Consider the following 25828-nt stretch of genomic DNA (forward strand, 5'->3'; position numbering starts at 1 on the left):
CTATCTCCAGAGCCTAAACTCCTCGGATGTGCGTATTGTAGTTTGACGTCGTCTTCAAACTAAAAAAAAAAATAACAAGGCCACACATTATAAACTAATCTAAATCATATTCCATGACCACTCTTCCATGAAATAGTAAGATCACCATTACCATTTAACATAAATTAAATATAATCTTCGACAGCTCTGGTTTAAATCATGTTCACTGCAGACAGAAGTATCCCATTCATCACAGGACTCCTCACGTATTAGATTAATAATTTAAAGTGTGAAGTCCGTTATCTGGCTAGCAGTGTCTGCTCAGAATAAAAGCTATTTAGATAATTACAAAGTGATATTTAATAGAGAGAAAATCTCAGCAAGAACGTCTTTTCATGTTTTAACAATTATTTTGATTCGCCACCTGCAAAACCTTGCAGTTCTTGCCCAACTGGTTTTCCATAAAGATAGACTGTATTGAATTCCAAAATTAGTATTTTTTTTTCTTCTATGGTTTATTTTTTTAGTGCTGTACAAGCAATACATTTGTTTAACAAAAAAGTGTTAGCATTAGCCTAGCAAGAGCATTAACCTAGCATTAGCATTAGTCTAATATTAGCATTAACCGAGTATTAGCACTAACCTAGCATTAGCTAAGCATTAACCTAGCAATAGCTTAACATTAGCAAAAAGGTTGGAATATGTTGAACGTGTTAGTGTAAACAATACATTTGTTTAACAAAAAAACAGCATAAACACTATGAAAAACCTTAAAGCTTTTGCTGAACTGGTTTTCCATAAAGATACTGTAATAAATTCCAGAATATTAAGGGTTTTTTTTTTTCCTCTATGGGTTATTTTTTTAGTGCTGTACAAAGGATTTGTTTAACAAAAAAAACGCATAAACACTAACACATTTATTTTGAGAAGGCCTGCTGATGACCTTAACTCGCCACTTGCTAATTGCTACCTCTTCCATTGCGCTGAAACGTGTGCTCATAATGATATTTACAGTAGGTCATTTGGATCTATTTTCCTCCACAGTGCCATGGACGCAGCATGAGTTTGAGCTGGCCCAGTGGGCTTTCAGGAAGTGGAGGTACCACCAGTTCACCTCCCTCCGTGATCAGCTGTGGGGGAACGCCGTTTACCTCAAGGAAGCCAACGCCATCAGTGTGGAATTAAAGAAGAAGGTTTGTCCAATCACTCTGATCCATTTTCTCATTATTTTCCCCATCTTTGACCTGCAAATATGAAAACAACAAAACAGTTATCTTTCCCGAGTTTACAGAAAGGTTAGGGTTTTGAGATAATGGTAGAAAGCATCTGTGGGGGCTTCTCTGAAGAAAAAAACAAAGCCATATCTCAGCTTTTATTGATTTTCATGGACCACATGTTTGAGATAATGTAGAAGTGTGTCCTGTAAATCACCTGCGGTGCAGTATTGATTAGTTGTCACGTGAGACAAACGATTTTTCCAAGAATCCAAAGGATGCTCTTCAGTGATTTATCGCCTCCATCAAAAGTCCAGTGTCATTCATACACTTCACTACATGATGGAAATACATTTCTTGTTGAATATTTGCTAACAGTCTTTTAAGGATTCATAACTGTGCCTTAAAGATAGCCAATAGATAACTTACAAGCTGTTAGTTAACAATTTATAAATTACATGTTAACTGTATGTCATTATCATTTTTATGACAATAATACTGTATGTTAATTATCTGTTAACTACTTATAAAGGATAGTTGGTCTTAAAAGGCATTACATTCATGAATCTAAAAATAGAGCCTTAATTGTCATTAAAATGTCTTAAATCTATGATTCAAAAGTCTTAAATAGCAGTAGTCTCACATTTCATAACAAATGGTAACATTAGTTTTTTTCAAAATGTATAATTTACCGTAACGTCACACAATTGCGACAGTGGAACCAATTACAAAACAGTGACGTGGTTGTAGTGGGACTTTTAACAACAAGGGGAAATGTAAATTTAACAAAAAAAATCCTGTCCACTGAAGATTTTTCCTAATTGTTTTTATTTTTTGTGTTTTTGTTGTTGCTTTATAGATTTCTGGCTATTTTTGTAGTCATATTGGGTGTTTTTACAGTGATTTTGATTATTTTAGCATGTTTTATTTGTTTATTTTATTGTCATTTTGTGTTTACTTTGGGGGCCGCCAGTTGCATGTCTGCACTAGACACTGGAATAAATTTGATTTCAAATGGCAATAAAAAAAAAGTCTTAAATTTAATTTGACTGAAGCAGTAGGAATCCTGATAATGTCCTCCCTCCTCCTGAGCAGCTTTTGAACCGTTCTCGTCCTTTTCCTTTCCTCAGGTCCAGTTCCAGTTCGTGCTGCTGACGGATACGCTGTATTCTCCTCTGCCTCCCGAGCTGCTGCCTCCGGAGCCGGAGAAAGAGCGCGATGCCAGGCCGTTTCCTCGCACTGTGGTGGCCGTTGAGGTCCAGGACCTGAAAAATGGAGCCACGCACTACTGGTCACTGGAAAAACTCAAGTAATGCCCACATTACATCAGCTTTAACAGACATGAGCACCTTTTATCACAGCAGGGGCCACATAAACGGGATTGTCTGACATCAACATTTATGCTAGCATTTACAATAATGGCCGATGTAAACATACAGGAAGATCAAAGGGGTTGTGGGTATTTGTTGTCGTTTTGTATATATTCATTTAATGTATGTGGTTTTCTGTTGTATGTGACAAAATTTTAAGAAAATATAGACCTTACACTATAGAAGATTACATAAAATGTTTGAGGGGATCCAGATCAATGTACTGATTTTGGATTGTTTGAAGAAGAAAACAATTAAAATTCCTATCTTTAATCATTGCCGAAATTTAAAAAATGAATAAAAGTAATTGACCGATCTTTATGAAATTTAACTCGATTGTGTCAGGTTGGTTCCTCAATTACTCGGATTGCGGATTTTATCAAGATTTTCTTTCTTTCTTTATTTTTTTTTTTACTTTTCTGCTCATGCTTTCTAAGGCCAACACTAGAAGAAGTGCAATCTTTTTAAGACAGCAATGCATATTTTATTATTGCAATCAAATAAATGAATTTATTTTATTGCATAATTGTGACCATCACCAGACCTCCCTAAGGAAGAGTAAGAAACACTTTATTAAAGGGAGAATATAAAACAGAGGACAGTGTTTCACCTAGGTGAGGGGGAATGGAACAGGGAAGAGGGAGTCAGGGTAGGAAAATGGGCAGAGATCAAGATTTTCTAAATAATGGGGGTACTCATACATTTGGAATTAGTTTATTTTTATTATGGCCCCCGGGCCATATGTGTCTGGGTTGAAAAGATTTATATATAAATTATAAATATAATGCATTATTATATTTATTCACCAAATAAAAAAAGGATCTGCTGTTTAAAAGTTTAGTTAATTTAATTTTAGATTTTTTTTCTTTTAACAAAACCAAACATCCATGGAATTATTGGAGGTATGTGCACAAATCACCTTCAGGGAATGGAAACTAAAAGGATTAAACATTATATTAACATTGGTTTGATGCTTTTCCAGTATTCTGTTTCTGACCACATGTTAACAGATGTCAGACTCAGATTTTTGTGTGTTTTAACTGAAAAATCTGGAAAAATGACTTTCAGAGTTTGATAGTGAAGTTCAAACATGCTGAAATTATCTCCTTTTGACTAAGGAACTTTTAGAATGAAGGATTTCATATCCGTTTTTTAGGTTCCATCATGTTCATGTATATCCAGCACTTTTAATCGGGACTTCTCATCAGTGAATAAAGCAAGCATCAAATATCTAACAATAATATCAATCTGTTTATTTCAGTAATATGAGGGGTAGTCTACCATAATTAAAAGGAATAAATAAAACATTTCAAAAGTGGAAAAATAGAATACACTGAACATAATGAATCTGTATGTAATTGAATTGTTGAATGGAAAAAAAAAACAAATAATTATTGGAAATATGACTTGACACATTATAAACAACCACTTCTGCATTTCATGCTCCACAAACACGATAGCTAAAAATGAGTAGACAGCCATGTTTACACCCTGCAGCATTATTTCCCTGCAGCGATTAAAGTGTGCTGCGTTTCCTCATTCTCCCTCTCCTAATATCAAATGCACCGCTCATCGGTTCCAGGCAGCGGCTGGACCAGATGAGAGAGATGTACGACCGTGCAGGAGAGATGGCCTCCACACACCAGGAGGACGGAGAGGGCAGCCTGACGGGAAACGACCCATTCTACGATCGCTTCCACTGGTTCAAACTGGTCGGGAGGTGTGTGACGCTCTTTTACATCACTGCTTATTTTCACTTCCGCTTTAGAGCCTAGTTGCTTTCCAGCTGGTTCTGTTTCCTTACATTAGAGACACATGCACTCACTCACTCATTGTAATGTCATCCAGAGGTGAAAGTCATGGATTACAAGTACTCGCGTTACTGTAATTGAGTTGGTTTTTTTGGGTACTTGTACTTTTTTGAGCATATTTCAAAATCAGTCATTTTACGTGTACTTAAGTACATTTTAAAAGAAGTTAAGAAATTTGTTACATTTCTACACGCAACCGTTACTGAGTAAATTATAATTTTTTGTTTGAAAATGATCAATGGACATTGTGAAAGTACAAAAAATGAAATCACCAGACAACAATCAAATCGGAATCAGAATCCGAAATACTTTATTTATCCCAGGGGGAAATGACTTGTGTTACAGAGGCTCGAGAAATAGTACAAATAAAAAGAATAAACACTAAAGAAAGAAAGAGAAAAGAAAACGTACATATGAAATAAAGTGCATACATTACAGTAGAAAAAAATGTAAATAAGATCAAATAATAATAATAATAGCAAGTAACTACCGTATTTTTCGGACTATAAGACTATAATCAATGAATGGGTCTGACCGGGTCTATTTTCATACATAAGGCGCACCGGACTATAAGGCGCACCGGTTTATTATTATTATTATTATTATTATTATTATTATTATTATTAAGGCTCAGATAAATAGTCAAATAAGTCAAACTTTATTCAACTCATTAACAATAACTCTCAACATTGTTCAGGTTTAACACATAAAATATAGAACATTACACTCACTTTTTCAGTTCAGTATGTTGAAGCACAGTACTGTACATATCACTCCATGAGGAGCCTGACTACGGTAGCCCTGAAGTACCATAGTTTACCAAAGTTGTACTAAGACATTTTGACATATTAATTTCATTCATAAGGCGCACCCGATTATAAGGCGCACTGTCGATTTTTGAGAAAATTAAAGGGTTTTAAGTGCGCCTTATAGTCCGAAAAATACGGTAATAACTATTAGTTTGAGTACTATTTAATTGAGCTACTTTTTACTTGTACTTCAGTACAATTTCAACCAAGTAACCATACTTCTACTTTAGTAGAATATACCAGTACTTTTTACACTTCTGGTGTCATTTGTGTGTATTTATGTTCTTTTTTTGTAAGAATCCATCATTTATTTACTTTTACAATGTCACAGCCTTATTGATCCATCCTGTGTTTTCATTTGTTGGTTTTGTTGCTCTTGTAAACATTTCAGTGCATTTATGGAATTTTGTTAAATGATTTTTGTTTATTGCATTTATTGTATATCCCTTATCCACTGCTGTATTATTGCACTTTAATTCGTGTCACAAGTTGTATTATTTTTGGATTTCTTGTATTTTATTCATTTTTGTATGTTTCACATTATTTGTTTTTGCACTGGCGTGTGTTTGTAACCATTTGTTCTGAAAGACGTGCTCCTTTATACATTTTAATTTCGTTTGAAATGTTTGTGTTTTACAGTGTTACATATTATTTAGCCTTAATTTTTGCATTTTGATTTCGGTTTGCATAGCATTTTTGGCTAAAACAGTGTTTTTCAACCTTGTGGTCGTTACCCCATGTGGGGTTGCCTGGAGTTGCCCCAGTAAATGATAAAAGTAATTACTGATTAGTATAAAAGAAAAGGAAGAACATAATAATAAATTAAAATTAATGTAATAAATATATAAATATTAAATAAATACATTTTATAAATGTAATAAGTTAAATAGAATATAGTACAGTATGTAAATACTGAGCTGGCGCATCTTGTCACTTTGTACAGTAATCATAGCTACTCTGTATTTGTTACATAGTATAACAAACATGATCAAAAATTAAGTCTAGGAAAAAAAGCTTCGAGCTCACCAGAACTTTGTGATATCAAAATGGGGTCACGATCCAAAAAAGCTTGGAAACCACTGAGATAAAGCTAACATGTTATTTTTATACAATTGTGTTACTCTGTAGTGGCTTAATCATATGTTTTCTGTGTATTCACAACTGAACCATAATGTGCCATTTATTTGACAGAATGTACAGGTTACCTCTTTTTAATCCCTATGTTATTTTACCACGGCCTTTCCTTGTTTAACTGCCGTCATTCCAAACCGCCGACCCTTCCTCAGCTCCCCCATCTTCCACGGCTGCGTCAACGAGCACCTGACTGACCGCACGCCCTCGCCCACCTTCTCCACCACCGACTCAGAGATCACAGAGCTGGCCGACGAGCGCCAGAGCGAGATGTCAGATCTGATCGACGACGAGGCGTTCGTGGACGACACCAGCTCAGACGCCGGCACAGAAGAGGGCTCGGACATCTTCAGCGACGGACAGGACCCCTTCTACGACCGCTCCCCCTGGTTCATCCTGGTGGGAAGGTTGGTGGTTGGAGCAGGCGTTTACTGGTTTTCAAAACGTGGGCTTGGACATGGAGAGAGGGCTGATGGTGGCTTTGACCTTTAACGTTAAAGACGTTAAAGATGGTTCTTCTACACTTATGGGAAACCCTCATAACCATTACACATTTGTTTTTAAAGTCACAGCCTCTTGTATTCCTCAGTTGTTGGTATTTTAAATCTTAAAATCTATAGAAAATATGTGAATAAGTCAGGGTTTTTTTCTTTTTTTACATTCAGTACAAAGGACTGGACTCGGAATTGTATAAATATTGGTGCGTTTGGGAGCTTTGGCCCAGTTTTTGGATGATATGCCACAAACCAAATTTAAAAAACTATTTCAGAGACCCCTTGTGGGTTCTTGGACCACAGCTGTTTTAAGTCATAGAAAACCACTTTTATCCATTTATTATTTCAAAGTAAATTTGATTAAACATTTGCACAGATGACCTGAATTCATTTATTTTTTTTGTAAATTTTAATGTAAGTTAGAAGGAAACTGAGTTATTAGAATAAATAAATTACATTACTTTACATTACATTAAATTACAATAAAGTATGTAAATATCTGAGCTGGCGTGTCTTGTTACTTTGTACACTGTATTTGTTACATAGTATAACAAATAACACATTTATCACACTTTTTTTTAGTAGATTTTAATGTGAGTTAGAAGGTAACTGAGTTATTATACTGTTATAGCATTTAAATTGACTTAGAATCAAAAAGTACACATACATTTGTCTCTTATGTTTAATTCATTTGGGTTTTCCTTTGACTTTCTGTTTATTTTATTAGTTAATTTGTTTGTTGATCTGGTTTTCTTTGGTTCAGGCTTTACAGTATTTTATTAACAGGATTATTTGAGGCACAGATTTATCTACTCCGGCTCTAAAATGCTCTAGTTTAATGGAATTACTCTGCCTTCTTTACTCTTCTTGAGTTATTTATTATATTATACATCTACATTTGGGGGGAAAAATTCTATTTGCTTAATCCGCCATCAGCCAACCTCCTCCCAGCGCTACATCTCATCCCCTTCATCTCATCACTGACTGCTGTGTGTGTCAGTGATACATCGACGATCACTGGATATGTGTTTATTATATAATCCTCTTCATATTTGTAGATTTGTTTAGTTTTGTAACCTTTTTTTTGTGTGTGTGACTTTATTTTAACATTGCTTTTGATTTAAATATTTGTCATTATTAACTCGGGAGCAATCTGCAGTCCTGTAAAGGGGGTCACGGGTTGAAAAGGTTGAGAACCACTGAGCTAAAGAATGATCTAAAAGCTCTGCGCCATAAACATTATGTTTGAATGACATAAACACGTGACTGATTAGTGCAAGCTTCATCATGTCATCTCTACTGACCGTAGCTTGTAGCTCCGCCTCCTGTCTCACATCACAGCAGATTGATCTTCCTTCTTCTCCAACTCAGCCTTGAGGCCTTGGATGTTGGGTTCTGACAGGGAAACAGGAGGTCACCAGGGGTGCAGAAAAACAAATCTAGTCCAATAAAACGAGACGTCAGAGTGTGTGAGAGAGAGAGACTAACAACACAATAAATTACAATTAGATTATTGCTGCTGTATCGAGGCCAACCCCCTGTCACTTTGTCATATAAAAATGTTTGATCCCATGTTTGTCATCACTAATATTTTGCCGTTTCAACCTGTTATTATTTGTGTTCACACTGTAAGAGATTTAGATATTTATTGTCTAAACCTACCAGGGTTGAGTTCAATTATGTTTTTCATATACAATTCTGCCTTCAATTTTCAATGCTCAATTACAACTAAATTATTATTTCGGTGACCGGCATTTTTTCCAAATACAATTAAAATTGCAATTATTTTTTCCCCTAAAAGTCAATGACAATTACATTCTCAATGACCAAAGTTTGAATTAAATTAATAATTACTGAGCCTTTAAAAAAATAAAAATAAAAAATCTCAAAAAACTTCCTTGTGTTAGCCTTCTTTTAGCATCTCTTATGTTAACGGTCAGTTTTGACCCGTGTCTTAAATCAGTTGCAACATGCACAACATTAACTGTTATCCAATTTGTTTTTCATCTCTTGGTTACCTTGTTAGGCTTCCTAATCAATGAAAAGTATTGGTATTAATATTTTTGGTGTGGGCGTTTGAGCTTTTTTTGTGTCATATACCCCGTGTTTTTTATTTGAATTGTAATTGACAATGTTTATAGAATTTTTGTGCCAATTATGAAGTCAATTATCTGAACCCAATTAAAATTAAATTACAACAGCAACAGATTTTTCCAATAACAATTACAACTGTAAATACGTCATAATTGTAATTATCAATTCTGCAATTATGATTATAATTGACCCCAACTCTGTGCTCTACAGAGCACTTAAGCAAAGATTGTGCTCTGGGCTTTTTTTGTTAGCAGCTACACAGTTTTGTTTTTTGTGCCTGATCTTCGTTTCTTTTTCCACTCCCAGGGCTTTTGTGTACCTGAGCAACCTGCTCTATCCTGTGCCACTGGTACATCGTGTTGCCATAGTGACAGAGAAGGGCGATGTGCGTGGTTTCCTCCGCGTAGGGGTCCAGGCCATTGCTGGTAAGTAATTCATGAGACGATCCATTGAGTTTGGCAGCAGGAGAGAAGCTTGAGAATGTGTTTTTCAATTACTAATCAGTTATAATTGTTATTATTCCCCTGAAAGTCATTTATAATTACGTTCTCAATTACGAAAGTTCAATAACAATTTTACTCACTTTTATTCATATAGTGTCGTGATGATTGTATGCAGTGTACAATGTCATTTCAGCGTCTTTACATTTATATTTTAGTGCATTTATGATATCTTGCGTAAAAGCCCAAGAGTTTGAATTCAGCAATAGTTTTAAACTCTTTGTACAAAACATCAGTTACATTCACAGTTTTGGTACTGTGTAAAATTGTATCATCCCTATCAAAAAAAATCTATTAATTATATCCTAACTGTAACCCATTAACCCCTAAGTCTTCTAACCATTACCACCTGTTTGAGTGTGAAAATGTACTGTCAGGTAGTGGGAAAACTTAACATGAAACATATTTTAATATTTGCAGCCTGCCTGCAGCTGTCAGTGTGTATTATCAAAACATTGGCAGCCAATCTGCTGACAGTCAACTAGTTTAGTGTATATGTATATATTCTGGTTTTTTACTGGGCAATGTCCTTTCTTCCCTCTTTCTCTCTGTACTGTGTACAGGCCCATGTGTGTATATATCTTCTATTTTTTTATTATGCAGTTTTTCTTTTATTTTTTCCTTTTCTTTTCTTTTATTTGTCTGCTGCTGGAACTGTGCAAATTTCCCCTTGTGGGACGAATAAAGGGCATCATATCTTATCTTCTTGTTAACTACATATATGTAAGCCATAGACCTGTTTTGTATTTAATCATTTTAATTAAGTTGTAGTTGACAGTTTTTAGTGAATTTCCATGGTAATTATAATACCAAAGTCAGTTATCTTAACACAATTACAATTCAGTTATGATTACAACGGCGACAGATATTTAAAAATACAACTACGATAATTATAATTCTAATTAATCCCAACCGTGGTTGGGGTTTGGTTCAAGTTAATCAGAGATTTAAAACTGAAATAAAATGTGATCAGAGTTAAATGTGACAGCATAGAAAAATGGCATTTTTAGATTATAGTAGAATCTTTGTGTTTTTTACTCATTCAAGGTAACTGTGTGGAGTGTAGGCGCTTGTTGCTGATCAAAGCATGATTTGTGTGTTTTTGTAGCTGATGAGGAAGCTCCAGACTACGGGTCAGGAGTGAGACAGTCGGGAACTGCCAAGATTTCCTTTGATGATGAGTATTTTCAAAAGGTAAGCCCTGAGATGTTATCAGAGCTCTCTGTGAGCTATACTTGTCCTAACACAGAGGAAGTTGTGCTTATTCAGGACGGAAAATGGTTTCACACAAATAGCTGTATGCTCAGGATTCTCTCCGTCTTCTCTCGTCCAATCAGAACGACTTTCCCTCCAAGGGTATGACCCATTCTGGATTGTCCCTGGAAGAGCTGCGCATTGTGGAGGGCCAGGGTCAGAGTTCAGAGGTCATCACCCCTTCAGAGGAGCTCAACAGGATCAATGACATGGGTACGTCTGTCCGCAGCATCCACAAACGTCCACCTCTCAACCCTGTGGAACACCACAGATGGACCAAAGTTATGGAAATGACACCTGCTGTTGTTTTTTCTTACTTTGTGATGTAATGTGTACAAAGAGGCAGAACCAACAAGAACAAAAATGTTCCCACAACATTCGATTCTGATTATAAACCACATGATAAAGAGCAGATGCAGGATAACTAAATACTCCTCCATGTAAGTCAGTGGCAGTAAGGCAAGGCAAATGCATTTGTACAGCCTATTTCATACACAAGGAAATTCAAAGTGCTTTACATCAAAATCAATAAGAACATTAAAATCAGCAATAAAAACATTAAATCAACAATAATATGATTAATGATTAAAAATGTCCCTCTCAGTCACAGAGTGCCTTTAACTTGGATTTATAAATGTTCTCACTGGACGCTGACTTCAGCTCTGCTGGCAGTTTGTTCCACTTCTTTGCAGCATAACAACTAAAAGCAGCATCACCATGTTTGCTGTGAACTCTGGGCTCCACTATCTGACCTGTGTCCATAGATCTGAGAGACCTGCTGGGTTCATACCTGACTAATATCTCACTGATGTTTTCTGGATCCAAACCCATTCACACACTTTAAGGTCTATTCTGAGGCTGACTGGGAGCCAGTGGAAATACTTTAAAACTGGTTAAGACCCGATCTTATGCAAAACCCTGATCCCACTCATCCCTGTTTCTTTGTTACTGTTTTTCATGAACGGTGCTTTATAATAACTAATCTTAGTTATTTGCTTATGAATAATCATTTTGAACTTCTTTTCTACAGATCTGAAGCTGAGTAACATGACAGACACTAAGTTGGGTCATGGTGAGGATCTGGCAGGCCAGCTGGAGGTGGGCAGCATCTTTACCTTCCGTGTTACTGTTCTTCAGGCCAGTGGGATCCCTCCAGAGTACGCAGATATCTTCTGCCAGTTCAAGTGAGTCAAGTCTACTATAATTTATTATGGGGGGTTCATAAGAAAGTATTACTTTGTTGTACTTTTGTAATCACTTGAAAGGGAGCCTTAATCCAACATGCTATGAATTATTACTGCAAGCTTTTCCAAAGAATCATTTCAGATGGGTCAAAAGTAAATGTTTTACACCAACATTTGTTGTAGCTTCCTGCATCGTCACGATGAGGCTTTTTCCACTGAGCCTCTGAAGAATGCTGGCAAAGGAGCTCCTCTGGGCTTCTACCATGTCCAAAATGTGAGTGCACACGCACGCACGCACGCACACACAGAGGGAAAGAATGAGAAACACACTGGCCCTCAAACCTTCATACAATCAGATCTGAGCGCATGATGTGCGTTTGACCATATTTACGCAAGCTTCAATATTTATCAATTTATCGCTGCTGTCTTGTAGAATGAGGTCCTCCGTACAGCACATCACTGGGGTCTATACAGGGCCTCATTCATGCTTTTAAATGTAAATAGTTCCTTCAACTTTTACAAGTGTGCTGCAATATTTAATCAGTAATGTGATTAATTATAGGTGAATTGGCTGAAGGCATAATAAACACAGACAAGGGACAATATTTAGTCATTTTTAAGGCTTTTTTAAAGCATTTCGTTTGTTAATTAATTTTAATGTGATATTTATTGCCTAAAGCGTGCAGACATAAGCCACTGTAAATGTCATTTCCGTGTGTGTCTCCAGGATTTCTGTTGTGTAGTTGTTCACAGCGCACACGGGGGAGAACTCAGATCGAGTTCAGCCGCCACATTTGTCAATACTCGATCATTTGTACGCTGTGATTGGTCAAATACTAATGTTTCATGAATCACACGTTGGTCCTGTCGTACGATCTAAATGTGACCTCAAAATTGCACCGGTTTTCACGTAAGATTAATAAATGAGGGCCAATGAGTTTGACGCTCATCTTTTTACCATTCTATCAGGTTTCTGTGGAGATAACAGAGTCTTTCATCGAGTACATCAAGACTAAGCCCATTGTGTTTGAAGTGTTCGGACACTACCAGCAGCACCCGCTGCATCTTCTCGGCCAGGACCTGATCAGGTGGGCATTGCTTTTGTAACTCAGCATGAACTATTCTCTTCTGCTCTAACTCACAATGTTCTGGTTGTTTTACTGAGAACTAGCTCGTTGTGTCTTTAAGTAGATTAAACAAGCGTTTTGTCTCAACAGTCCTCCAACAACATCAAGGAAATACTATCCGATCCCCATGCCTCTGTCAAAGCCAGGTACGGGTTTCATTGTCTCAGCTGTAGCTTCTGTATTCGTCACTTTCATCTCAGCATTATTGTTAACACTTTACTGAAGTTTTATACATAAAAGCTGATATTATGCTGTCATTATCATGACATGACGCCTGTCATTTATTCCCAACCTGCACGGTTACATAAACATGCCTCATTTGTTCTTCCATCTTCTTCATTTTCTTTTCTGCTTCCTTTGGATTTCTCTTTTTCATTTTCCAAATGTCACCCCATGTGACACCGACCCAGACCACACTCGTAAAATAGAGCTGATCCGCTACCTCGTGAGCGGCTATGTGAACGTCAAAGTGTTGGACACACTGTCCGAGCACGCCAACGCTCTGGCGTCCTCGGCCGTGGCTAGTCTAGAGGACGAGGCCGACCAGCTCTCTCACTTCCCCTTCCTCCCAGTGCCCAATGACCCCGTGTTCATAGTGCCCAGGCACCATGGTTGGTACAGCACACTGTGTAAATGTAGTGGTTAGACTATAGAGTTGTGCTGTGGAGTAGTGTGACTGTCAGGGTTGGAGTCAATTATAATTGTAATTGTGTAATTGATCATTTCAATTATGGCGTTGTAATTGTAATTTGATCTATTGCTGTCGTAATCGTAATTCAATTGTAATTGAGTTCAAATAATTGACTTTGTAATTGTAATTACTATGAAAATTCTATAAAAATGGTCAATTATAATTTAACGCCATACTGAGGAACCATGTTTCAGTTCTACATATATGTAGTTTACAATTATTAGAACACGTTTCACATCAAACTTACCCCCATTTCACCGTTTAGAGTTATATAAATTGAGGGGTATAGACACAAAAAAGGCTCAGACGCCCACACCAAAAATATTATTTTTTCATTGATTAGGAAGCCGAACAAGGTAACCAGTAGATAGGCGTATTTTACAGCTGATTTAAGACTCGTTATCATAACAGATGCTAACAGAAAGCTAACACAAGAGAAAGGTTAACTTATATTAGTTTGTTTATTTCAGACTCAGTAATTATGATTAATTGTAATTGAACTTTAGTAATTGAGAACATACTTGTAATTAACTTTCTGAGGATGAATAATAATTGTAATTTAATTGGGAAAAATATGCTGGTCACTGTAATTGTAATTGAATATGGGTAATTGAAAATCTAATTGTAACTGAAAAATGTAATTGACCCCAACCCTGATGACTGTAGACTCTAGCACTGTAAACTATGGAGCTCAGGCCTTTAGGTAAATCTGCTGCATTCACTGAACCATAAAGCGAAGAGTAAAATTATTTTTTTTATCATAATAGCAGGGGATCACTGACACTGCGTACGTCAGACTTCAGAAGATTAAGCCTTTGTAGACTTCAGCTTGCATTTTTCCACAGATGGTATTACTTTTCATTGCGTTTCAAAGGCAAATTAATCTTAACTGTGGCTCAGAGATTAGCCTCTTTAGCTGCAATATTTCTGTGTCAAGCAGTAGGGTCCCATCAGGGGTGGTTTAATCTGAGATTTAGCCCCTCATACATAGCCTTTCACCTCATTCATCTTTTTGTCCCCCAATAACAAGCCTCACGTCTTTCACCTTTCCTCTGTATTAACCCGTTGTTTTATTATATCTGTTTCACACGTGAGAACCGGATTATGTAAACTGTTTAGTGTCATCGGGCTCATTCATTCTCTCATGTCAAGGTTTCTCACATTTTGACTTGTGTGTTGATGTCCCAGTTCCAGCCACTAAGCTGAACACCATCACCAAATCCAACCTGGGTCAGTGTGTCAGCAAGTATGACCTATTGGTGTGGTTTGAGATCAGCGAGCTGGAGCCCACTGGAGAGTAAGTGACTCCCACCCCCTGCACCTCATGTGCTTTAGGAAAGAAACACATCATTAACTCACAGTGTCTCATCAGTGTGTGGGTCAAAGTTACCTACGTAAATCTATCAGCTTCAAACTTGTGTTTCCATTGAGAGAGTAACAAAAAACACAGATCCTAACCCAATAATTGATGTAATACAAGCTGATCAAATGTAGAATGTAATGCACTGGGTGTCAAAATTACATTTACATTAGCATGTATGCATTAGTCGTTAGCAGTCGTTCCCAACCTTTTTCTTGTTGTGACCCCATTTTTATATCACAAATTTCTGGCGACTTCAGAGATTTTTTTTTCTCTCTAAAATGAGTTTGTGAACTGATAGGGGTTATTCTGTATTTGTAAAACAAAGTAACTATAAGTGTCAGCTCAGATATTTTTCGACTGCATTTTATTTTAACTTGGTTTATATTTGACAAAGTGAAAGTATAGAACACAGTTGTTTGAGATTGTGTGTGGTGTTTTTATTTGAATTTTCTTTTTTATTATTTAAGCTCTTTGGTTTTTCTGCCTCTTCCTGTGTTGTATCTATTTCTGTGATACCATGTATTGTTTTTTTGTGTTTTGAAAATAGATAAATAAGATAAATAGAAATTTTAAATAAAATAAGGTTGTTTTTTTTTTTTTCATTTTGAAAAAAAAATTAATTTAAAACATTTCAATTTTTAAATAACAATTAAAAATGTAAAGAGATCATCCTAATCATTTATTTTTATTATTACTGGACATTTCAGGTGACCCCATTTTATTTCCAGGTTACCTCAAAGTTGAAAAATCCTGCATTAGAGAGTGTAATCCACAAACTGTGCAGGACAAGTTTTAAACATGAATTGTAGCTCCATGGCAGGTTTAGGAACATTTGACTGTTTATGGTTAATATTTTACAATCACTAAATCTTAACTAAAATTAAAGCAGTAGTTTTCAAAGTCGCTCCTCCATGTGCAGGTACATCCCAGCTGTAGTGGATCACAGTGGAGGACCGCCATGTCATGGTACCTACCTGCTGCACCAGGTACTGAAAACGCTCATATTTGTCCTGATCTCTTCTTGATTTCTTGATTTAAAGGATGGTTTCATCAGATTTTCATTATCTTTGCCACAGGGAATCCAGCGCAGGATCACTGTGACTCTCATCCATGAGAAGGGCAGCGAGCTCCACTGGAAGGACGTCCGTGAGCTGGTTGTTGGTGAGTAATACTATCCTCAAAGCTCACCACAGAGACCAGGAAACTTATTGATCGTGCTGCTCTGTGTCTGATCAGGTCGCATCAGGAACAAAGCTGAGGTGGACGACAGTGCAGCGGACGCAGTTCTTTCCCTCAACATCATCTCAGCCAAAAACATCAAGTCATCCCACAACACCAACAGGTCAGTGGATGAAACAACCTGAATGTTCATCATACAAACTAGACACAGCAATTCATAAGTGCAGTGGTTCCCAGGCTTTTTTGGCTCAAGACCCCATTTTGATATCAAGATTATCTGGCAACCCTTAAGACATTATTTTTCTACAATCAGTTTTTCATCATGTTTGTTATACTGTATTATTACAAATACAGAGTAGCTAGAATTAGTGACAAGTTGTGCCAGCTCAAATATTTTTATCCTGCATTTTATTATTATTATTATTATTATTGTTAATACCGGTAACTAGATATGTAATGATCAATATAATACAGTTGTTTAAGATTGTGTTTTACTTCTGAAAAAGAATAATAATTTCAAAATTTCAAAAATTTGTTTTTAACATCTTTTTTTATCAGTTACTAGACATTTTAGGCGACCCCATTTAAACTCCAAGTGACCCCACATGGGATCCCGACCTCAAGGTTTAAAAGCACTGCATTTGTGAATCCTTACACATACAAACCAGCTACACCATTCCACTTCATTATTTATCATTGTTAAGATTTCATTTATTCAGACAACTTCTTTCAGGAAATTTTCTTTAATCTCCTGACATGTTTTGACCGTCAACTGCCAGTCTTCTTCAAAAGTGTCTGCTGATAACTTTGATGTGTCCTTGACTTCCGCATAGTAATTCCAGCAAGTTCTTTTTGGGTTAGCGTTAGGGTGATCAGCAGACCCCTCTGAAGAAGACTGGCAGTTGACAGTCAAAACATGTCAGGAGATCAAAGTAAACTTCCTGAAAAAAGTTGTCAGAATAAATTAAACCTTAACATATTTAAAAAAAAAAGACAAAATGAACTTTCCGGAATTACTAGGCTGAAGTCAAGGACATATCAACGCGATTAGCAGATGCCTCTGAAAAAAACTGGCAGTTGACAGTCGAAACATGTCAGGAGATCAAAGTAAATTTCCTAAAAAAAAATTGTCTGAATAAATGAAGCTTTGATATATTATTAAAAAATAAGACTTTCTGGATTTCGTGTTTTATTATTGTTATGTTTACTTTGATTAAACTCTGTCTTCTCATTGCTCCTCATGCTCACAGCAGTCGTTGCTTGTTTTCATTCTCATGCTGCTCATTTCTTTTCTTCCTTTGTTTCATTGTGACTGTGCTTCTCTCTCTTTTTTTTTCCTCTCGCTGCGGCTGGACTCATGCTTGTGCTCAGGCTTTCTATTGATAAGGATATTGATAGGTACAAGTGATCAGAGAAAATAAAGCTCCTTCTCTGAGGGAGATCTTTATGTTTCTTTGTAGTGCTGTAGATTCATAGAAATTAGACTTTCTAGCATGTTGCACTTCCTTTGTTATTTAGCCTCTAAATGTTTGGATAGACAGCATTGGGCTAGTAAAGACGGTCTATGATGCAAATGTGGCACTTTTTCTGTATTCTTGTTTTTGTGATTTAGTGAGTTGGATCCTAGTGCTAGTGGTGTGTTACTGTTGATCCTTTGGTTCACACAGAGCTTTACAAATTAATGCTTTTGTTTTTCCTCTCTGTGAGAGTCTGAATAACTACTGAGGTAACATCAGGGCACGACTGGCTCTGTGTGTAAGAACGCCTCCCGGTGGCAAGAACTGGAAGTTTACAGGCTGTTACAGATAATTTAAAAAATGCATAAATGAATTATAATTTATTTGTGTTTTTTAATATCTATAAAATAACATTAAATTGTTTTTACATCACATTGTGTTTTTAAGCTGTATTCTTCAGCTTTTTCTTGTACAAGTAAAACCGCCTTTGTTGCTCCTATTGTGTCTATTGTCAAGGTCTCCCTCACCTCAGTTCGATCTCTACATCCTGTTATGACTGAAGTGATGACAGTGCAGAAACTGAACACTGTTCACTGCCTCAGCTGTTTGGGATTTGCTCTCAACGTATAATTAATTAAATAATTCCTCTGACTGATTAGAATGTATTTAGAATTGAAGAAATGATTTTAATCTTGGTACTTTCTCTCTGGATGTATATACAGTAGTTATATTACAGCCTTCTTGGCTACCCCTAAAAGAGAAAAACAAGTGGTAACGCTTTACTTGAAGTTTTACACATAAAGGCTGACATTACGCTGTCATTATTATGACATGACACCTGTCATTAGCATGATTAAGGTGTCATAAAGGCTGTTATGTGTCATTCGTTACCCTTCCCCTAAACCTTCATTACCCTAACCCCTAACCAGGGTTGGGGTCAATTATAACTGTAATCATGTAATTGATATTTAATTATAATTATGGCAAATTGTAATTTTAAGAATCTGTTGCTGTCATAATCGTAATTAAATTGTAATTGAATTAAGATAATTGACTTTGTAGTTGTAATTGCCATTAAAATTCGATAAAAATGGTCAACTATAATTTAACGCAAAACTGGGGAACCATGTTACAGTTCAATGTACACTTTTACACATATGTAGTTAATAATTGTTAAAATATGTTTCATATCAAGCTTTCCCACATTTTACCATTAAAATTATATAAATCGAGGAGTATATTGACACAAAAAAGGCTCAGACGCCCACACCAAAAATATTAAAACCTATGTTTTCATTGATTAGGATGCCTAACATGGTAACCAATAGAAATTAGATGATAGATATTTGTTTTTAGTGTATTTTACAGCTGATTTAGGACCTATTGCTAACACAAGAGGAAGGTTAACTTTTACAAATTTATTTATTTATTTTTTATATATTTTTTTTTTTTTTTTTTAAAAGGATTTTTTGGGCTCTAGTGGCCTTTATATGACAGTTGCTTGACAGGAAGGGGGTTAGAGAGAGCAGGGAATGACACGCAGGAAAGGGTCCCAGGCCGGGAATCGAACCTGGACCCGCTGCAGGTGAGGAACTATAGCCTCCGTACATGGGGCGGGCGCTCAACCCACTGAGCTACACACCACAAATTTATTTATTTCAGGCTCAGTAATTATGATTAATTATAATTAAACTTTAGTAATTGAGACTGTCTGAGGAAGAAAAAAAATTGTAATTTAATTTTAATTGGAAAAAATGCTAGTCACTGTAGTCGTAATCGAATTGTAATTGAACATGGGTAATTAAAAACATAATTGTAACTGAAAAATGTAATTGATCCTTAGCCCTGCCCCTAAGCCTACCTAACTCCTCTAGATCTATCCACATAACCTAATAAATGCCAACATAGCTCCAAAAGTGCTATAATTTAGCAAACAACACTTAATGATAGCTTAATGACACCTTATTCATGCTAATGAAAGCGTAATGTCAGCCTTAATGTATAAAACTTCAAGTGTTACCAAACAAGTTCTTAAAGGTCAATATTTGTAGTTTTAAAGTTGAAACTGTAACTTAAGAAGATTACTACAGAATATACTTGATATGTTCATTTGCTTTTGACTATCTGTAGCCCGTTTTGACAATGTATTTTGGCAAAAATAAAAATTAAATTAAATTAAAAAAATTTAAAAATGAAGAAATGAATTTTCAGACTGTGCTGTGTGTCCTCCAGGACTTTCTATCGCTTCGAGGCCGTGTGGGACAGCTCCCTGCACAACTCCCTCCTGCTCAACAGAGTCACTCCATATGGAGAGAAGATCTACATGACCTTGTCTGCCTACCTGGAGGTCTGTCACCAACTCCTAATACTATCTGTTATTTGTGTTTGGACTCATCTAAACTTGTCTTATTCATCTCTGTTCCACAGCTGGACCATTGCATCCAACCTGCTATCATCACCAAAGACATCTGCATGGTCTTCTACTCCAGAGACGCAAAGATCTCCCCGCCTCGGTCCCTCAGGAACCTCTTTGGAAGTGGATACTCCAAAACCCCAGACTGGTGAGGACATTCCCTGCTTTTCTAATCATTGCACCTAGAAAAGTTTTTTTTTTAACATTGCTTCTACTTCCTTCCAGCAACCGAGTCACTGGCATCTACGAGCTGAGCTTGTGCAAGATGTCCGACACTGGAAGTCCAGGTGAGCAAACGAAAAGTAACTAAGGTTTGATAGAGCAGGGTTGCCCAATTACTACCCACATTTTGTCAAGGTTGCCAAGTCAAGGACCGAATTGTCGTTTTTTTCCATTTTACTTGTAAGCATTGTTACATGTACAGATGTTGTTTCCACCATTATTAGTGCTACTAATATGTATTTTTTTTATTATTATTTAGGGATCTACCTAAATAAAACGAAAATGAGAAAACCAAGGCCCGAAAACTCAAACGTACAAAAAAACTATTATGCCAATTATTAGCACCATGAATACAATAAAATACAAAATAAAAATATGTTTAACTTGACCTCACTGATGTAAGGATTATATAATAACGTACAGGCCTATAAGTGACTGGGCCGCTGAAAAAGATTCTCATTAAATCTGTTTTCTCATATAAACACAAAGTGTAACTTTCATTGTTTTTGTTCCACCTCAACCTCTGCTTAGAATAGGCACTCGTGCTCAGATGTGTTGAAATACGGCTGCTCCATGGACACGTTGGCCCATATGCAGACACGCACATAATGACCGCTATGTTTCCTGTTTCTGTAAATATTTGGCCGAAAATGGCCCAAAAGTGCATTTTTTGCCGAAAATCTTCAGTGCATCACTACTTTTTTTTGTGTAATGATGACAGTTTAAGAAGTAATAGTGTCAGGGTTGGTGCGGGCCAGACGTATGCTCCAGTGGGCCGGATCTGGCCCCAGTGGCCGCTATTTGGGGTTGACTGTGATAGAGGATCAAAGGACAGCCTGTCATGGACTCCTTTCAAACTTCTCCTTCAGGGATGCAGCGGAGGAGGAGGAAGATTCTGGACACGTCGGTGGCCTACGTGCGTGGAGAGGAGAACCTGGCCGGGTGGAGGCCCCGAGGAGACAGCCTCATCCTGGAGCACCAATGGGAGCTGGAGAAAATGGAGCAACTGCATGAGGTGCGGTGCTAAACATCACAGCAGAGATAGGCAACTTTTATCACAGCGGGAGGCCTCAAAAATTTTATTTTCCAATTTGGGGGCCACATTGGGAATAATTACCATGTTTTTTGAATTCATTTTGTGTATTTTTGTTGGCGTTTTGTGTGTTTTTAGAATCATTCTGTGTGTTTTTGCTCTTCCGAGTCATTTCGTGTGTTTGTTTGTTACTTTTGTGTATTTTTATGTTGCCGTTTTGTGTTCTTTCTTTCTTTGTGTATTTTTGTTCTACTTTTGTGCTTTTGGGAGTTATTTTGTGTAAAAAATGAGTCAGAGGGCCGCTTTTGGCCCCCTGACCACCAATTGCCCATGTCTGCACTAGAGCACACACCTGCAAGCTTTTAAGGTTGCAGATCTTTTGTAAAGTGTGAGAAAGAACTGTGCACGCTCTGCTGTCCAGGTGGAGAAGACGCGTCACCTTCTACTGCTGAGGGACAAACTGGGAGAAGCAGCTCCAGTTGGAACGGCTCCAACCACCAAATCCCTGAGCGAGTCGCTGTCGCCGAGCATGAGTTCGGGAACTCTCTCCACCTCCACCTCCATCTCCTCACAGATCTCCAGCACCACCTTCGAAAGCGCCATCACACCCAGCGAGAGCAGCGGCTATGACTCGGCCGACATCGAGAGTCTGGTGGACCGTGAGAAGGAACTGGCCACCAAGGTGAGCAGAGACTCGTGTGCAGGGCTTTATTCTCCTGTGCTGTCAGTTGATCAGTCTGACCTGTTCTCCATCAGTGCCTTCAGCTCCTGACTCACACTTTTAACAACGAATACAACCAGGTGGTCAACAGCATCAGTGACTGCAAGGTGAGAAGAGAAGTCCCTCATTTTTAAAACAATCTGTATATGATTTTATTTCTGAAGATCTACTGAAATTTACACAAATAAAGCTCTGAATGTTTTTGTTTTCTCTCTTTAAGCTGATTAATTCTACAGTTATTGTGTTTTCTCCAAAGTTCCTTTACCTCGTCTTCTGCTATATTTTCAGCTCTCTGACATCTCGCCCATGGGACGCGACCCATCAGTGACCAGCTTCAGCAGCGCCACCCTCACCCCCTCCTCCACCTGCCCCTCCCTGTCTGACTCCCGCTGTGGCTCCTTAGACCAGAAGTAAGACCCGTTTCTAGATATAGACCAATTAGCTGTAACATATTTGTCCTGCCTCCTGTTGGTAGCTGTTATTAGATGCGATTAATGGTATTGAGATGGTGTGTCAAAGGATGCATCATCCTGTAGTTCACTTCCATTTCTGCAACTCAGTGCTTTACACATGAGGGAATTCTCTGTGATTTTTTTTATTTTATTTATTTATTTGCAATCTTTTACGTGTGGAAGTGGTAAAACTGGGAAACACTAATATTGTGATTTTTTTTTTCTTCCTTGAAACTAAATTAAAACTAAAGACTTAAGATACAACTGGTTCTGTATGTGGCATCTGTGTTAGAACAAGCAAAAATTAGGCTCATATAGAAAATGAGAAAATCTAAACTATCATCTATTATTCCTTTGTCTATAGCAGTGTTTCTCAAATGGTGGTATGACGTACCCCTAGTTGTACGCAATGGCACTACAGGGGGTACCTGGGAGAGAGTAAAAAATTCAGAAATAAAGGCATTAAAATATGGGGTTTTATAATGTTTATTTTTAGTTAAAAATTATAATCATAATAATGATGATGGAAATAATCTTGATTAGAACATGAACACCCACACCAGGTGGGAGATGACCAGAAATGATAAAACTACAGAAATAAATCTATAAAGGAGGCCCTAAATACTGTTTCATTCCAAATGAGATTCTTTAAAATGTGTTATCACTCATTCCTTCCATCAGAATAGTTATTTTTGCATAATATTCTGAGTCAAATGTTGTATTTGTCCGAATACAATATTTTGCTCAGAATACTATGTAAAAAAAATAACTATTCTGATGGTGGTACTTGGATTCCAAATTTGAGAACCACTGGTCTATAGAATGGAAACTATGTCTGGCTGTAGAGCTGGTTATTAGTTAGCTGAAGGGGAACTTTTATAAGTGATTATAATGGGAAAAATGTAGTGACATAAAAGCATTTGCAGTGCTAACCATGTGCACTTTGTCTCTAAGAACCCCAGAGAACAGCTCTCGAGCGTCCAGCCCTGCCTGCTCCGACTATGAGAACTTCCCGATGGTTCCTGCTGTGGAGACGTCCTATTTAGCACGAGCTGCAAAGAATGAGTTCCTCAACTTGGTGCCTGATATTGAAGAAATGAGACCGGGGTGAGGAAATGCCACATTGGCTGTTGCCGGTGTGGCATTCAGTTTCTCTGTGTTGTTGCAGTTCAGGTTCATGTAAAAATGATTTTTTTCGGAAGAATCAAGCTTTATGTGTTGTTTTCTGTTCTCAGATCGGTTGTGTCTAAAAAGGGTTTCCTGAGCTTCATGGAGCCGCGCTCCAACACGTGGGTGAAGCACTTTGTGGTCGTCCGTCGTCCCTACGTTTTCATCTACAACAGCGATAAGGACCCGGTGGAGCGAGGCGTCCTCAACCTCTCCACGGCTCAGGTGGAATACAGCGAGGACCAGCAGGACATGCTCAAGGTACGGTTCATCATTCTAAGGACGACATGCACCAAACCGATATCGTATTATTCCTAATGACAATAAATGCTGTCTGAGAGTAGGGCTGGGCAATATATCGAGATTCAAGCTATATCCAGTTTACTATTTTGGCGATAAGGAAAATTACTGTATCGCCTATATTGATATATATATTATTTATATCTTATTTTGTATCATAATAAAGGTTTTCTGAGTCATTTTTTCTCGATTTCTCAGAACATGTAAAGCTCAGTTAGATTATCACTGAGTGTCTCCTAACCCAGACCTTCATCTTAACAAGCCACACTACAGAACTCACTCACACATGCTGTCCCTTATAGGAGAAAAAAAACTAAAGTGGCACATATTGTGCAGCTGTCTGTTAATATACAGTATGTGTCTGTAACCGTGTTTCCATTACCCTCGAAAATGTGCAAAATCTAAAAAGTAGGGGTGCACCGATTGCAATTTTCTGGCCGATCACCGATTTCTTTTAAAAGCCTGACCTGCTGATTACGATTTTTGCCTATCCTGATCTTTTTTTTTTTTTTACTTTATTGTAAAACATTGAACAATATTCACGAAACAATACAAATGTGTTGTTGTAACTGCACATGAGGTCGTTAAACTCAAATATATACTAAAAGTTAAAGAACATTGCTGCCAAAATACTAAATTATGTCACTTTTTTTAGTCTTTCATTTTTCACATTTTAAAAACAAACCAAACTTGTCCAACAGGTTACACTGCAGAACGGTTTTCAGCTCTTTGCCAAAAATAAAGTGCACAGCGGTATTTTGGTTTAACAAATAAAGAAAATCACAGGGTTTGGTGTAGTTGATAAATAAAAAAAATCTTCAGGACAAACTAAAAAAAAACATCCATCTTAAACGACCAATAGGGTCCTGAGTTTTAGGTTTCCTTGTAGTGCAAAAATAAAATCCAAATGCAGCAGCTTTGTGGATATTTAAATGTAAAAATATCAATCTAAAAATAATCTGCAACAGTTTACAAGATAAAATCTCCTAAAAGTCAAACATTCTAAAAAAGTGCATCATTTTCATAAGTCAGCGTGTAATAACAGAATGAACATGACACAGGTTAGTTGTTCTCTGACTTATTACAGTCACTTGTTCATTAGTGGAAGCTTTTCATTCATGTTCATGAAATCTATCATTCTCTTCATAGTCGCTTTGCTCTTTTCACTGATCATAAGCTCTAACAGTAGCCCACCTGCTGTTTGCTCTGTTAGCTTCAGCATTAGCATGATTTCTAGCTTTAAATGCTCCACACTCAGGTGTGTGGTGGGGTCTTATAGTGAATGAGGAAGCATTTTGTTTGCAGCTCCACCAGGACTTATTTCCACGTTACAGGAATTACAAATTGCGATCCTTGGATCACTTTTTTTGTGTACTATTGTCGAACTGCGGACATGCTAAGCTAACTGCGAACTGCGGACATGCTAAGCTAACCTCTAATGTATCGTTAAAGCACAATGGAAACACTTTTTACACAATTACATGTCACAGGTTGTGACGTACCTGGTCACACGACCATTTCTCTCGGAGAAAATATGGTGGGGTACGTGTGGACAGAAGAGTAGACAGACATTTCTTAGCATTGTCTCAAAAATGATGACTGCCCTGGAGGGCAGTATGTTTAAGTGTTAGCAAAGCAACAGATCAACAGTTGTCAGTAGAGCCACTTATGTGTCTGCTTGGGAAGATCCCTGCCTCTTTAAAAAAATAATGAAAATGTAATACAGTCCCTTTTAATGCTTTTAATGCTAGCAAGAAAAGCTATAATGGTAAAATGGGTTGGAGAGGACCCTCCTTCTATCTCTGTGTGGAAATCTCTGATCTCGGAGGTTGTGACTCTGGAAAAACTTGGACATTGCATCAA

At 37.2% G+C, this 25828-nt stretch overlaps 1 protein-coding gene across 14 annotated transcripts in view; it reads left to right on the forward strand.

Moving 5' to 3' along the window:
* Positions 1–25828, forward strand: part of kif1b (kinesin family member 1B) — an 84951-nt gene that overhangs the window by 54477 nt on the left and 4646 nt on the right. For 10 of the 14 annotated variants that reach the window (XM_028452734.1, XM_028452741.1, XM_028452739.1 and 7 more), the window contains 24 exons: positions 1024–1172; positions 2324–2502; positions 4146–4283; positions 6470–6721; positions 9209–9327; positions 10511–10596; positions 10740–10869; positions 11687–11840; positions 12024–12114; positions 12810–12928; positions 13058–13113; positions 14847–14955; positions 15941–16007; positions 16098–16182; positions 16258–16363; positions 19890–20004; positions 20085–20218; positions 20296–20357; positions 21162–21307; positions 21747–22007; positions 22082–22153; positions 22335–22456; positions 23453–23605; positions 23734–23926. In XM_028452734.1, coding sequence (XP_028308535.1) covers positions 1024–1172; positions 2324–2502; positions 4146–4283; positions 6470–6721; positions 9209–9327; positions 10511–10596; positions 10740–10869; positions 11687–11840; positions 12024–12114; positions 12810–12928; positions 13058–13113; positions 14847–14955; positions 15941–16007; positions 16098–16182; positions 16258–16363; positions 19890–20004; positions 20085–20218; positions 20296–20357; positions 21162–21307; positions 21747–22007; positions 22082–22153; positions 22335–22456; positions 23453–23605; positions 23734–23926 — 3098 coding nt within the window. The remainder of the gene's footprint in view (positions 1–1023; positions 1173–2323; positions 2503–4145; positions 4284–6469; positions 6722–9208; positions 9328–10510; positions 10597–10739; positions 10870–11686; positions 11841–12023; positions 12115–12809; positions 12929–13057; positions 13114–14846; positions 14956–15940; positions 16008–16097; positions 16183–16257; positions 16364–19889; positions 20005–20084; positions 20219–20295; positions 20358–21161; positions 21308–21746; positions 22008–22081; positions 22154–22334; positions 22457–23452; positions 23606–23733; positions 23927–25828) is intronic. The other 4 variants (XM_028452746.1, XM_028452747.1, XM_028452748.1 and 1 more) reach the window with 2 other exon arrangements.

Source organism: Gouania willdenowi, chromosome 7 (genome assembly GCF_900634775.1).
Source record: "Gouania willdenowi chromosome 7, fGouWil2.1, whole genome shotgun sequence".
In the NCBI taxonomy this organism is placed as follows: Eukaryota; Metazoa; Chordata; class Actinopteri; order Blenniiformes; family Gobiesocidae; genus Gouania; species Gouania willdenowi.